Source organism: Chiloscyllium punctatum, chromosome 5, assembly GCF_047496795.1.
Source record: "Chiloscyllium punctatum isolate Juve2018m chromosome 5, sChiPun1.3, whole genome shotgun sequence".
NCBI classification, from domain to species: Eukaryota; Metazoa; Chordata; class Chondrichthyes; order Orectolobiformes; family Hemiscylliidae; genus Chiloscyllium; species Chiloscyllium punctatum.
The window spans coordinates 65,865,972-65,881,676 of NC_092743.1; the positions used below are offsets into that span (position 1 = coordinate 65,865,972).

The 15,705-nt window shown below is 41.8% G+C and overlaps 1 protein-coding gene across 4 annotated transcripts in view; it reads left to right on the plus strand.

Annotated features, from left to right (window-relative positions):
• spidr (scaffold protein involved in DNA repair) overlaps positions 1-15,705 on the plus strand; it is a 269,145-nt gene that overhangs the window by 223,441 nt on the left and 29,999 nt on the right. For all 4 annotated transcript variants that reach the window (XM_072570486.1, XM_072570488.1, XM_072570489.1 and 1 more), the window contains 2 exons: positions 1,183-1,242; positions 13,567-13,774. In XM_072570486.1, coding sequence (XP_072426587.1) covers positions 1,183-1,242; positions 13,567-13,774 — 268 coding nt within the window. The remainder of the gene's footprint in view (positions 1-1,182; positions 1,243-13,566; positions 13,775-15,705) is intronic.

Here is a 15,705-nt window from a genome sequence, read left to right on the forward strand (position 1 = left end):
TACTTTTTGAAAATCCAAAAATACAATATCTACTAATTTCTCTTTCAACTTCACGTGTCATGTCCTCAAAACATAAGAATAAGTTTGTCAGCCTTTTTGTAAAGTCATTTTGACTTGTTCATTTCTAATCTTTTAAAATGCTTTCCTAAGTGCATTGTTATGATTTTCTTTGTAACAACTGCTAGCATTTTCCCAATAACTGACGTTGGACTGACTGTCCAATAATTCTGTTAGCTATCTTCCTTCTTACTTCCAAAGTGGTAAATATTTTTAAAACATCTTTAGCAGAGTAAGGTAAACCTGAAGTTTTTAATATCCATTGTCAAATGTATTTAATACATAGCATTCTGTTGCTGGAAAAGGGTAAAGGTAAGCATTTCAACAATTCCTATAATTTAAAGTAATCCTTTTGGCTTAAATTAAACTTCATAGCTTTTAAGAAGCAGAAAATTTTATTTCATATACAAGGTATTTGTATTATGTACATCCAGTTAAAACAATGACTGCAGATGCTGGAAACCAGAGTCTAGATTGGAGAGGTGCTGGAAAAGCACAGCAGTTCAGGCAGCATCCAAGGAGCAGTAAAATCGACGTTTCAGACAAAAGCCCTTCATCAGGAATATTCCTGATGAAGGGCTTTTGCCCGAAACGTCGATTTTACTGCTCCTTGGATGCTGCCTGAACTGCTGTGCTTTTCCAGCACCTCTCTAATCTAGACTAGATTAGATTAGTTTTTTTTAGATTAGATTAGATTAGTTACAGTGTGGAAACAGGCCCTTCAGCCCAACAAGTCCACACCGCCCCGCCGAAGCGTAACCCACCCATACCCCTGCATCTATATCTAGATCCTTACCTAACACTAGGGGCAATTTAGCATGGCCAAATCACCTGACCTGCACATCTTTGGAGTGTGGGAGGAAACCGGAGCACCCGGAGGAAACCCACGCAGACACGGGGAGAACGTGCAAACTCCACACAGTCAGTCGCCTGAGGCGGGAATTGAACCCGGGTCTCTGGCGCTGTGAGGCAGCAGTGCTAACCACTGTGCCACCGTGCCGCCCTATTATGTACATCCAGGTAATTTGAATGGCTAATTCCTGATGATGCAGCAATTATCAATGCTTATTTAAGGCAGTATAATATTTTACTTAAATTTTGCCATTTTTTTCTACTTAATTTCAGCATGTTCCTGAACAACATCGATGTAGTTTCAGTGCAGAAGTCATTTACACCAGGTTCCAGGTATAAGCATGCACTCCACTTACATACTTCTCAAAAATGGCAATGTATAATGAGTAGTTTTGTTTGTGGAGCTTTGAGTATTTTTTTTAAACTGAGAATATGAACATATGGTGGATAAATGTTATCTGTCAATTGTCACTCTAATTCTGCAAAGCCAATGACTGCTTTAACATCAGAGATGTAAATGGGGCTGAACTCCAAAATTGTGACATCAGCATTACTGATCTTATGGAAAAATCATTGATAGACCAGCAGGAGAAACTTGGACTGGGGACACTTCTGAAATGATATCCTAAGTTACATTTAAAAGGCTTTTAACAATTGAAGCTTTCTTTGCGTTTGAAATGATAATCGGTAAGAGTTTACCTTTGTTAGGTCTCCTTCCTGTCATATTTGGTTTAATGCTGCAGGTCAAAATCATTCCTCTGGTATTCACTTCCTTTGTCCATACATGAAGCAAGACTGTAATAAGATGTGGAACCAGATCACAGAATCCAAACTGACTGTTGGCAAATTAATGATTCCTTCCATCACTTAATTGATTGAATAGAAATTTAACATTAGAAATTGCTTGGTTAAATTTACATTTTGGTTTTATAACTTGAGCAATTATCTGGTAGTTGCTACTACCATAGTTGCACTTAAATAGCTTTGGCGGCCCGGGTTCAATTCCAGCCTCAGGCGACTGTGTGGAGTTTGCTTATTCTCCATGTGTCTGCGTGGGTTTCCTCTGGGTGCTCCAGTTTCCTCCCACAAACGTGCAGGTCAGGTAAATTGGCCATGCTAAATTGCCCATAGTGTAAGGTGCATTAGTTAGGGGTAAATGTAGGGGAATGGGTCTGGGTGGGTTACTCTTCAGAGGGTTGGTGTGGACTTGTTGGGACAAATGGCCTGTTTCCACAATGTAGGGAATGTAATCTAAAACTGGTAGTTAGTTCTGATGTTTATGGCAGCCAGTATGTCATATATAGTTTTTGTTAGCATGTAGAAATTTTGAATAATATGTTTTTAAGAACATGCACACATTCAATTTAGGAACAGTAGTAGACCATTTGGCCCCTCAAGCCTGAGCTGTGATTTGATAATGGCTGGTCTGACTGTGCCTTAACTTTCTATCCTTCTTACACACTATAAGACATAGCTGCAGGGGTAGGCCATGTGGTCCATCGAGTCTGCTCTGCTATTCAAACATTTTTTTGATTAGATTAGATTAGATTACTTACAGTATGGAAACAGGCCCTTCGGCCCAACAAGTCCACACCGCTCCGCCGAAGCGCAACCCACCCATACCCCTACATCTACATCTACCCCTTACCTAACACTATGGGCAATTTAGCATGGCCAATTCACCTGACCTGCACATCTTTGGACTGTGGGAGGAAACCGGAGCACCCGGAGGAAACCCCCGCAGACACGGGGAGAATGTGCAAACTCCACACAGAGAGTCACCTGAGGCAGGAATTGAACCCGGGTCTCTGGCGCTGTGAGGCAGCAGTGCTAACCACTGTGCCACCGTGCTGCCCATGACTGATATGTTTCTCCTACCTTCTCCTTTAACCCTTGATCCCCTCACCTGTCAAAAACCTATCTACTTCTGTCTTATATACACTCAATGACTTGGCCTCCACAGACCTTAGCAGCAATGAGTTCCACAAATTAACCACCCTCTGGCTGAAGACATTCATCTCAGTTCTAAAGAGTCATTCCTTCACTGTAAAGCTTTGTCCTTGGGTACTAGTCTCTCTTACTAGTGGAAACATTTTCTCCACTTTCATTATGCGGGCCTCTGTAAGTTTCAATCAGAACTCCTCTTATTCTTCTAAACTCTACTGAGTACAGACCCAGAGTCCTCAATCTCTCCTCACATGACAAGCTCTTCATCCCTAGGATCATTCTTGTAAACATTCTTTGGAGCCTCTGCAACTTCCTTATATATGAGGCCCAAAACTACTTTCAATATTCCAAATATGGTCTATCCAGAGCCTTATGCATCCTCAGCAGTACATTTCTGCTCTTGTATTCTAGCCCTCTCAAAATCAATGCTGACATTGTATTTACCATCCTACGTGTTAACCTTAGGCGAATCAAAGTCCCTTAGTGCTTCAGATTTCTGTATTCTTATGTTATTTCTTTGCCCATTCTCCCAGCCTGTCCAAGTCCTTGTGCAGTCTCCCCACTTCCTCAACACCACCTGTGTCATTTGCAAACATAGCAACAATGCCCTCTGTTCCAGATTATTAATGTACAATGTAAATAGTTGCGGTCCCAGCATGCTTCTCTACAGAACTCCACTAGTCATTGCCTGCCATCCTGAAAAAGACCTTTTTAGCCCTACGTTCTGCTTGTCAGCCAATCTACTATCTATGCCAGTACCTTGCCCCCACACCATGAGCTCTTACCTAATTTGCAGCTTCCTGTGCAACACATTGTTAGAGACCTTCTGGAAATCCAAAAGGATCATGTCCACTGGCTCTCCTTTTTCTAATTTACTCATTACCTCCTCAAAAGAATTCTAATAGATTTATCGGACATCACTCCCTTTGATGAAGATGTGCTGACCCAGCCCTATTTTACCATACACATCCTAGTAGTTCGCAATCTCATTCTTAATAATAAACTCTTAAAATCTTAGCAGTGAACGATATCAGGCTAACTGGATTACAGTTTCCTTTCTTCTGCCTCTCTCCCTTCTTAAAACATGGTGTTACATTTGCCAGTCTTCTGGGACTTACCTTGACCTCTGATTGATCATCACCAATGCCTCTGCAATCTCTTTAGCTACCTCCTTCAGGACTCTGAGATGTAGTCCATTTGCTCTGGTTGATAATCCAATTTCAGACCTTTCAGCTTCCATAACACCACCTACTTATTGATGGTCACTACACTCATCTCTACTCCCTGACTCTCTTGAAGTTCTGATATGTTGTTGGTGTCTTCCACTGTGAAGACTGATGCAAAGTACTTATTCAGTTCCTTCGCCACTTCTTTGTTCCCCATTACTACTTCTCCAGCCTCATTTTCCAACAGTCCAAAGTCCACTCTTGCCTCCCTCTTACCTTTTATATATCTAAAAAACTTTTCAAATCTTCTTTTCTGTTACTACCTCACTCACTTTCGTATTTCAGCTTCTCCCCCCTTTCTTGCTTACTTACCTCGGCTGGTTTTTAAAGGCTTCTTAATCCCTTGGCTTCCAAATCTTCTGGCTTCTGACTAATCTTCACGATGTTTTTTTTGCTTTTATACTGTCCCTGACTTCTCCTTGTCAGCCATGGTTGCCTCATCCTCACTTTAATGTTGCTTCTTGCTTGGGATGAATTTATGTTATGAGTCCCACATCACCCCAGAAACTCTATCATTGCTGCTTCATTGCTACTTCCCTCCTGAGTCCCCCTCCAATCAACTCTGGACAGCTCCCCACCTCATGTCTTTGCAGTTGCCTTTACTCAATTATAATACCATAACATCTGATTCCAGCTTCTCCCTCTCAAACAGCAGGGTAAATTCCACCATATCATAGTCAATGTTACTGTTGGGGTCCTTCGCCTTAAGGTTCCTAATCAAGTCTGCCTCATTACACATCACCAAATCCAAATTGCCTGTTCCTTTCATGGGCTCTGCAACAAGCTCCAAAAAAACCATCTTGTAGACATTCCACAAATTCCTTTTGTTGAGATCCGTTAGCAACCTGATATTCCCAGTCAGCCTACATATTGAAGTCCCCCATGATTATTGTAATAATGCCTTTTTTACAAACCTTTTATGTCTCCTTCTTTATATTCTTTCCCACATCCTGACTACAGCTAGGAAGCCCGTACATACCTTGCATCGGGGTCTTTGTAACTTCACCTTTCTTCAACTCTACCCACACAGATTCTATTCCTTCCGATTCTTTTTGCGATTGATTTAATTTAATTTTTTACTAATAAGACAACCCTGCACCCTCTGTTCCTCTGTCTATCCTTTCAATAAGACATATCCTTAGCTATTCAGTTTCTGGCCCTACGCCCCTTGTAGCCACATCTCTGTGATATCTACAACATTGTATCTGTAAATTTGTCTATGCTACAAGCTCATTTATTTTGTTCTGCGTACTGTGTGCATTTAAGTATTACATTCTCAGTCCTACGTTAAGTACTTCCCTTCTCATACTTGCCCTGTCATCTGCCTCAAGTTAGATTCCTGACGGTGCCCCTCCCACTGGAACAGCTCCCTTCTTCCCCACTATTGGTGCCAATATCCCATAGATTCAAACCTATTTCTCCTTTACCAATTTTTAAGCCATAGGTTTACAACTTTAATCCTGTTGATCCTGTGCCAAATTTCTCTTGGCTCAGGTAGCTGCCCGGAGATTATTATCTTTTCAGTTCTGCTTTCTAATTTAACCTCTCACTGCTCATATTCCAGCAAGAGAATCTCTTTCCTCTTTCACCTATATCGTTGGTATCTATGTGACCATAACACCTGGCTCTTTCCCTTCCCATTCCAAGTTTCTCCTCCCTTGATGAGATATCCCTAACGCAGGCATCAGGCAGGCAAATATATTCTTTACCTGGCTGCTGTGCTTTAGAAGGCAGTCACACCTTTTAGATTCAATACCTCAAATTCAATCAGGGCAATCAAAGACATGAGGCTGTGACAATGAGTGAGAAAGGTAGAGGGATTCAGGAGATAGTGCTGAAGGAGCCACAGCCCTTAAGCTTGTCTAACAGGTTTGAGATTTTTATTCTTTTTGTGGATGAGAGCGAGCACTCCAGACAGGATGAGAAAACTTACCATAGCACTGTGGAACAGGGAGCCATTCGAGAGGGGGCAAGATAAGAGAAATATAGCTGTAATCAGGCACAGTATAGTTAGGGAAGAGTGATCTTTTCCTGACCATTGCAAAGTCTTGACTCCCTTATCTGTCAAGATCTATCGAACTTAGCCTTAATAATATCAAATTATCTCCATCCACTACTTTATAAGAGGAGAATTCCACAGAGGAACAAACCACTGAGAGAAAGAAAACATTCTTCCCAATCTGCATTTTAGATGGGAATGTCCTTGTCTTTTACACTGTGGCTATTATTTCTAGACTGTCACAAACAGAAACATCCTCTGCATCTACCTCAGCTCCCTTCAAGATATTATATGATTCAGTAAGATCCCTTCTCATTCTCCTAAAATCCAGTAGATGCAAGCCTAACCTAGTTCAAACATTCCTCATAAGATCACCCTTCAGTGAAGCTTCTCTGAATAGCTTCTAATGTTACTTCATCTCCTTTTTCAAGTAAGGAGACCAAATCTGTATACAGCACACCAGGTGTGATGTTGTCAACTCTCTGTAGAATTGTAGCAAAACTTCTTCTTTGATATTCCATTCCTTGTTCCATGAATGAGACATGCATGCTATGATCATATGTCAGAACACCTATATCACTGTGTATTGCCAGCCTTTACATCTTTCTCTGTGTAAATATTGTATTGCTTTACCATTCTACTGCCAAAGTGGATAGATTAACATTTTGCCCCATCAATTTTTCCTATTGACTTAATCTAAATCCTTTCATAAACCTTGTTACACTTTATTTCCTACCTGTATTTGTGTCATTCAAAAATTTTGTAACCTTTGATTTGTGCATCCAAGTGTTTTATGCAGATAACAGATAGTTGAGGCACCAGCACCAATGCCTGTCGTTCCCACTGATTACAGCCTGGCAAACCTGGAAGTGACATTTTATGCCTACTATCTGCTTCTTCATAGCCAACCAATTCTCTGAAATGTAATCCCTTACACCGAGAGTGCTTACTTTGATGTGACCTTTGATGTGTCTCCTCATCAACCCTTTTTGGAAATCTCAAGAATACGATGCCTACGGATTTCACTTTAACCAAGTTACTTGTTACTTCTTCAAAAGCTTTAATTAATTATTAACACATGACTACCCTTTCAGAAAGCACGTTGACTCCAAGGGCCCAGTCACAGCCTCCTTATTAATAGATTCTAGCATTTTCCCTATGACAGATATTACGCCAACAAGCCAATAATTACCTGCTTTTCTGTTTCCTTTCTTTCTGGAATAGAGAAGCTGTATCTGCTGTTTTCCAATCTGAAGGGATATTTTCTGAATCCAAGGGAATTTATGAAAATTCACACATGCGTCTGCTATCCCTGCAGCTGCTACTTTTAGGATTCCAGATGTTAGTTCTTAATTCTAATGATTTTCTCAGTCCTCTTTCCCTTGTGATTATAATTCTTTAAGTTCTTCCCTCCCTTTCACCTTTTGATATTCATCTTTTTCCAGGGTATTATTTGTGTTCTCTGCAGTAGACAGGATAGCTATTCACTGTTTCTGTCATTTCATTAATTCCCCTTACTCTGGAGGACCCAACTTCACCTTAGTTACTGTATTCCATTTTAAATATTATAGAAACTCTTGGAATCTTTTATATTTTGATTGAACTTTCTCTCATACTCTAATTTCTACCTTCTTATTTTTTGTAGTCATTTTTTGTACAGCATCTAAAAAACAGCAATCTTCTGATGTACCACTAATCCTTTTGAAAATTTTTTCAGGGCAGCACATTGGTTAGTACTGTTGCCCGACAGTGCCAGGGATCTGGGTTTGATTCCAGCCTTGGGCGACTGTGTGCAGTTTGCACATTCTTCCCGTGTCTAGGTGGGTTTCCTCCATAGAACATAGAACAATACAGCACAGAACAGGCCCTTCGGCCCACGATGTTGTGCCGAACATTTGTCCTAGCTTAAGCACCTATCCATGTACCTATCCAGTTGCCGCTTAAAGGTCACCAATGATTCTGACTCTGCCACTCCCACAAGCAGCGGATTCCATGCTCCCATCACTCTGTGGGTAAAGAACCTACCCCTGACATCCCCCCCATACCTTCCATCCTTCACCTTAAATTTATCTCCTCTTGTAACACTGTTGTACCCAGGGAAAAAGTCTCTGACTGTCTACTCTATCTATTCCCCTGATCATCTTATAAACCTCTATCAAGTCACCCCTCATCCTTCGCCGTTCCAATGAGAAAAGGCCTAGCACTCTCAACCTATCCTCGTACGACCTATTCTCCATTCCAGGCAACATCCTGGTAAATCTCCTCTGCACCCTCCAAAGCTTCCACATCTTTCCTAAAGTGAGGCGACCAGAACTGCACACAGTACTCCAAATGTGGCCTTACCAAGGTCCTGTACAGCTGCAACATCACCTCACGACTCTTGAATTCAATCCCTCTGCTAATGAACGCTAATATACCATAGGCCTTCTTACAAGCTCTATCCACCTGAGTGGCATCTTTCAAAGAGCTATGAACATAGACCCAAAGATCCTTCTGCTCCTCCACCTTACTAAGAACCCTACCGTTAACCCTGCATTCCGCATTCTTATTTGTCCTTCCAAAATGGACAACCTCACACTTGACAGGGTTAAACTCCATCTGCCACTCCTCAGCCCAGCTCTGCATCATATCTAAGTCCCTTTGCAGCTGACAACAGCCCTCCTCACTATCCACAACTCCACCAATCTTCGTATCGTCTGCAAATTTACTGACCCACCCTTCGACTCCCTCTTCCAAGTCATTAATAAAAATTACCAACAGCAGAGGACCCAGAACTGATCCCTGCGGAACTCCACTTGTAACTGGGCTCCAGGCTGAATATTTACCATCTACCACCACTCTCTGACTTCGACTGGTGAGCCAGTTCTCTATCCAACTGGCCAAATTTCCCACTATCCCATGCCTCCTGATTTTCCGCATAAGCCTACCATGGGGAACCTTATCAAATGCCTTACTAAAATCCATGTACACTACATCCACTGCTGTACCCTTATCCACATACTTGGTCACCTCCTCAAAAAATTCAATAAGACTTGTAGGGCAAGACCCACCCCTCACAAATCCGTGCTGGCCATCCCTAATCAAGCAGTGTCTTTCCAGATACTCATAAATCCTATCCCTCAGTACCCTTTCCATTACTTTGCCTACCACCGAAGTAAGATTAACTGGCCTGTAATTCCCGGGGTTATCCCTATTCCCTTTTTTGAACAGGGGCACAACATTCGCCACACTCCAGTTCCTTGGTACCATCCCCGTTGACAGTGAAGACGAAAAGATCATTGCCAACGGCTCTGCAATTTCCTCTCTTGCTTCCCACATAATCCTAGGATATATCCTGTCAGGCCCGGGGAACTTGTCTATCCTCAAGTTTTTCAAAATGTCCAACACATCTTCCTTCCTAACCAGTATCTCCTGTAGCTTACCAGTCCATTTCATTCTCTCCTCTTCAACAATACGGTCCCTCTCATTTGTAAATACTGAAGAAAGGTACTCATTCAAGACCTCTCCTACCTCTTCCGACTCAATACACAGTCTCCCACTCTTGTCCTTGATCGGACCTACCCTCGTTCTCGTCATTCTCATGTTTCTCACATACGCATGGAGTTATCCTTGATCCTACCTGCCAAAGATTTTTCGTGCCCTCTCTTAGCTCTCCTAATCCCTTTCTTCAGCTCCCTCCTGGCTATCCTGTATCCCTCCAACGCTCTGTCTGAACCTTGTTTCCTCAACCTTATGTAAGCCTCCTTCTTCCTCTTCATTAGACATTCAACCTCCCTCATCAATCAAGGTTCCCTCACACGACCATCTCTTTCCTGCCTGACAGGTACATATATATCAAGACACGTCGTATCTGTTCCTTGAAAAAGTTCCACATTTCAATGACATCCTTCCCTGACAGCCTATGCTCCCAACTTATGCTCCTCAGATCCTGTCTTGCAGCATCGTATTTACCCTTCCCCCAATTGTAAAACCTGCCCTGTTGCATGTGCCTATCTCTCCATAACCAAGGTGAAAGTCACAGAATTTTGGTCACCGTCACCAAAATGCTCACCCACTAACAAGCCCATCACCTGTCCCGGTTCGTTACCGAGTACCAAATCCAATATGGCCTCCCTTCCGGTCGGACAATCTACATACTGAGTTAGAAATGCTTCCTGGGCACACTGCACCAACACTGCCCCATCCAATCTACTTGATCTAAAGAGCTTCCCATCAATATTTGGGAAGTTGAAATTGCCCATGACTACTACCCTGTGGCTTCTGCACCTTTCCAAAATGTTTCCCAATCTGTTTCTCCACATCTCTGCTGCTATTGGGGGGCCTATAGTAAACACCCAACAAGGTGACTGCTCCTTTCCTATTTCTGACTTCAGCCGATACTACCTCTAAAGGCAGATCCCCCTCGAACTGCCTTTCTGCAGCCATTATAGCATTTCTAATTAGCAACGCCACACCACCTCCTTTTTTACCACCCTCCCTAATCTTATTGAAACATCGGTAACCAGGAACCTCCAACAACCATCCCTGTCCCTCTTCTATCCACGTTTCTGTGATGGCCACAACATCGTAGTCCCAAGTACCGATCCACGCCTTAAGTTCACCCACCTTATTTCTGATACTCCTTGCATTGAAGTATACACACTTGAACCCATCTCTGTGTCCGCAAGTATTCCCTGTCAGTGCTACCTTCTCCACAGCCTCCCTACACTCTTGGACATCCTGAAAAACAGCTAACTTACTTGCTGGACTACAAGTCCGGATCCCATCCCTCTGCCAAATTAGTTTAAACCTCCCCGAAGAGTGCTAGCAAACCTACGTCCCAGGATATTGGTGCCCTTCTGGTTCAGGTGCAACCCGTCCTGCTTGTACAGGTCCCACCTTCCCCAGAATGCAGTCCAATTGTCCAAATACCTGAAGCCCTCCTTCCTACACCATCCTTGCAGCTCTGGGTATTCCAGTTTCCTCTCATGTGCTGGGTAGGTGGATTGGCCATGCTAAATTTTTCATAGTGTCCAAGGATGTGCAGGCTAGGTGGATTAGCTCTGGGAAATGCAAAGTTACAGAGATTGGGTGGGGAGGTGGGTCTGGGTGGGATGTTCTTTCGAGAGTTGATGTGGACTCAATGGGCAGAATGACTTGTTTCCACACTGTAGGGATTCTATGATTCTGTTTAACTTGATAAAGAGCAAAGAACAGTACAGCACAGCAACAGGTCCTGTAGTCCACCAAACCTATGTTGACACATTATGTCTTTCCAAACTAACAACCTTTCATCTCTACACAGTCCATATCCCTCTATCCCCTGCATATTCATGTTCTGTCAAGTTGCCTCTTTTAGTGTTGCTATTGTATCTGGTTCTACCACCTCTTCTGGCAGAGCTATCCAGGCACTTACCACCCTCTGAGCAAAAAAACCTGCTTCTCACAACTCCTTTAAACTTTCCCCTCTTTTTAACCTTAAACCTATGTCCCCCAGTAATTGACATTTCTACCCTACCTCTGATTGTCCATTCTATCCATGCCTGTCATAATTTTCTAAACTGCTATCAGGTTGCCTCTCAGCTTCCAAGCAAAAACATATCCCTCATGATTTTATTAACCTCTATAAGGTCATCCCTCTGTCTCTGACGTTCCAGAGAAAATAGCCGCAGCCTATTCAGCCTCTCCCAATAGCTCAAATTCGGCAACCCTGGCAATTTATATGCAATAAATTCAACACATTAATTACAGACAGACTGATCTCTCACTTAAACTGAATTTACAAATACACCATGTTATATATTTGTAGATTAAAATTTCCCTTGATAATTGGAGTATTTTTCATAGAAACCCCTATTTTTTTCTTGCTGTATCCCTAGTTCTACATTGTAGATACTGTTCTAGAGGTAAACAATTCATTTCTTTTCTGAACACTTCCTAGTTTCATAACATGCTTCCAATAAGAGGAAGGCTTGAATAGCATGTAGTACTCCAAAAGTGGCTAAACTAATGTCCTGTACAGTCGCAACATGACCTCCCAACTCCTATACTCAGTGCACTGACCAATTAAGGCAAGTGCTTTAAGACCCAGAAGCTGCCAGCCCTGGGAGATAAGTGTCAAGACCTGTGATAGTGTAAGATACATGGTTTCATCTGCCTGTCTGCTCTTAATGAGCTGATGGACAGGCTATGGGGTGAGTTATCCTAGCAGTGGGATAGTGTTTAGTCACCACCTAACAAACTCATTCCTACACTTAGCAAAAGTATTGGAAATCTGCATCCAGTGTGTCCATTCTGGTGATTTTCATTGACACAATTTGCAATTTTGTCTTCCACCTGTCGCCACATTACTAGAGTTTTCTCTGTTGCAAATTTATTTTTGTTGAAGTTGTGTAAGACCACCTTCCATACCTTGAATTCTCTAGCTGCTGCACATAGGCTACAATTTCAGTGACTTTTAATTTGAACTGGGCTGCTTATCTAACATTCATTCTTGTTACCCTGTTGTTAAGTTAGAATATGGGATTGAAAGGAATGCCGTTTGCACCAGTGAGTCGATACTCTTGACGTCACTGTCGACATGCATAGACATGAGGTGCTGAACATGCACCTTCAGTGATGTGCTATTCTATAATTCTAGATGGACAATCATACTCATTAGTATCTACATTTCTAAGATTCTGTTAAGCAGGCTTGATTTCAATGTTGAGTCAGAGATTCAATCTGAACATGAGGTAATTTCTTGGCCAAAGGTCAGGAGCCAAATTGTACAAGAGATTTACTCTTCCTAGAGTATATGCAGTAAATTCAACACATTAGGTTACAGACAGACTGATCTCTCACTTAAACTGAATTTACAAATACAGCATGTTATATATTTGCAGATTAAAATTTCCCTTGATAATTGGAGTTTTTTTTCATAGAAACCCCTATTTTTTCTTGCTGTATCCCTAGTTCTACACTGTAGATACTGTTCAGAGGTCTAGGAATACTCCCACAATTCATTTCTTCCCTAATTCTTATCTCTACCAAAAGAAAGATTCTCATCTTGATCTTTCAAATGCTCGAATGCCTTAATTAACAGAGCAAAACCGCCATTCTTTCCTGGCTTCCTTTTTTCCATAATGACAAGTATGATTGGATATTCAGGTCCCAGTGTTAGGTACATTTCACTCATGTATTTGTAATGGCTGTCAGGTCATATGCATTTTCTGTTTCACTTGATAAATCTGTTTTGATCTGAAGCCTATAGATATAAAGCCTTTAGTTTGGTTTTATATTATTTTTGCTCTCTCTGCCCTTATCTGTTGTTGCACTGTTAGATTGGCATATTATTGCTGTGCTCTGATCGTTATGAACTATCTTGCTCTCTTGTACTTTAATTTACAATCTCTTCCGCACAGTTGTACATGCACACCCTATATTCTTTCTTGCATAATAGCCCAACTTGTAGTATGCGTTATAAGATATTTAATGATTGTTTATTCCTATGTTGTTCCTTCACAGGAGCAAACTGCCTATCACCAAAAAAGTAAGGACTTTTGGCTGTTTGTGATTGATTCATCACTGCAGTCTGCAGGTCATGATTCCGGAGTACCTAAAACGCTCTCAGTCTATGTTACATCAAGCTGCATTCTCGGTCTTGAAGTTATTAAATCACTGAATGATAAAACATCCAGCAACATTTTCTTCAAGGATGCCATAATCGAGAAAGGTAACAGCTGACAATGTGTTCTTCAAATTTATTTTGGTCTCAATTTATTCGCTAAACCAAAAGTATTTGTGGAAAGAGAAGGTTATACCAAACTACAGTTCCATTAAAATCCTGAAATTATCTTAGGTTAGAATAGGGAAGTAATAAAGTAATATTGTAAAGAAAAATGAAAAGGAGAAAAGTTGGGTGAGTGTCATAGCAATTTAAATTTGTAAAGAAATTCCCCATACAAGACATCCCAGAATATTCTTGAAGGAATAAAAGGAACAAACATCAGCATGTGAGAAACAAATTTGGAGAGTTGATTGAAATTTATAGTTTAAATAAGGAATGTTTTTAAGGAGGACAGATAATTAGGTTACATTCAGGAAGAGAGAGAGAGTGGGAATCCAACTGAGAGCTCTGTCACCGATGATGCAATGGAAGGGGGGTCAGCTTATTAGGAAACAAGCAAGCTGGACCTTGAGAAAGGTAGTAAACCCTGGATTGCACCAAGTACCATGCATAAATCAGCAATGAAATGGGAGGATTGAACTGGTTAATGCATGGCTGGAAAGAGGCACAGGAAGACACATTGTTCACTTCTGTGATATTGGTGCCAGTTTTGGGAAAGATGGGATCAGCACAGGCTGAACAGATTGCAAATGAACAAAGCTGGGACCAATTTCCTTGCAGTGTGATTTTCTAATACTATTCGAAAAGGTTTAAGATAATTTGGCAGGGGTGTGAAAACCAGGACGTAATATTAGAAAAGGGGACCAAAGAATACAAAGAATGTGGAAAGACAGGTAGCACTACAAGAATTATTATTAGTAATCTCACAACTAAAAGATCAGCTTTTGAGCTCTGTGATCTTGTTGCATCCAGTCTTGATTGGTGGTGGACAATTAAACAACAAACAGAAGGATTAGGGTGTAGGTTTGCTCGCTGAGCTGTAGGTTTGATATCCAGACGTTTCATTACCTGGCTAGGTAACATCATCAGTGGCGACCTCCAAGTGAAGCGAAGCTGTTGTCTCCTGCTGTCTATTTATATCTTTCTCCTGGATGGGGTTCCTGGGGTTTGTGGTGATGTCATTTCCTGTTTGTTTTCTGAGGGATTGATAGATGGCATCTAGGTCTATGTGTTTGTTCATGACGTTGTGGTTGGAGTGCCAGGCCTCTAGGAATTCTCTGGCATGTCTTTGCTTAGCCTGTCCCCGGATAGATGTGTTGTCCCAGTCAAAATGGTGGTTTCAGAAATGACAGCCAGACTACTGAGACCCCTCGGAATCCTAGTAACACACAAACCCACCAACACTCTCAAACAAAAACTAACAAACTTAAAAGACCCAGTACAACCCATGGACAAAACCAACGTCATTTACAAAATTCCATGCAAGGACTGCCACAAACACTATGTAGGACAAACAGGAAGAAAGTTAGCCACCAGGATACACAAACACCAGCTAGCCACAAAAAGACACAACCCTGTCTCCCTCGTAGCCCTACACAGAGATGGACAAAACATTTCGACTGGGACAACACATCTATCCTGGGACAGGCTAAGCAAAGACATGCCAGAGAATTCCTAGAGGCCTGGCACTCCAACCACAACGCCATGAACAAACACATAGATCTAGATGCCATCTATCAACCCCTCAGAAAACAAACAGGAAATGACATCACCACAAACCCCAGGAACCCCACCCAAAAAAAAATATAAATAGAAAGCAGGAGACAACAGCTTCGCTTCACTTGGAGGTCGCCACTGATGATGTTACCTAACCAGGTAATGAAACGTCTGGATATCAAACCTACAGCTCAGCGAGCAAACCTACACCCTAAACCTCAACCTGACCTACAAACCTTCACAGACCTTGCAAAAACGAAGGATTAGAGAACACATCACATTAGTCCAAAAGGCAAGGTTAATGCATTTGCTGTCTTCAG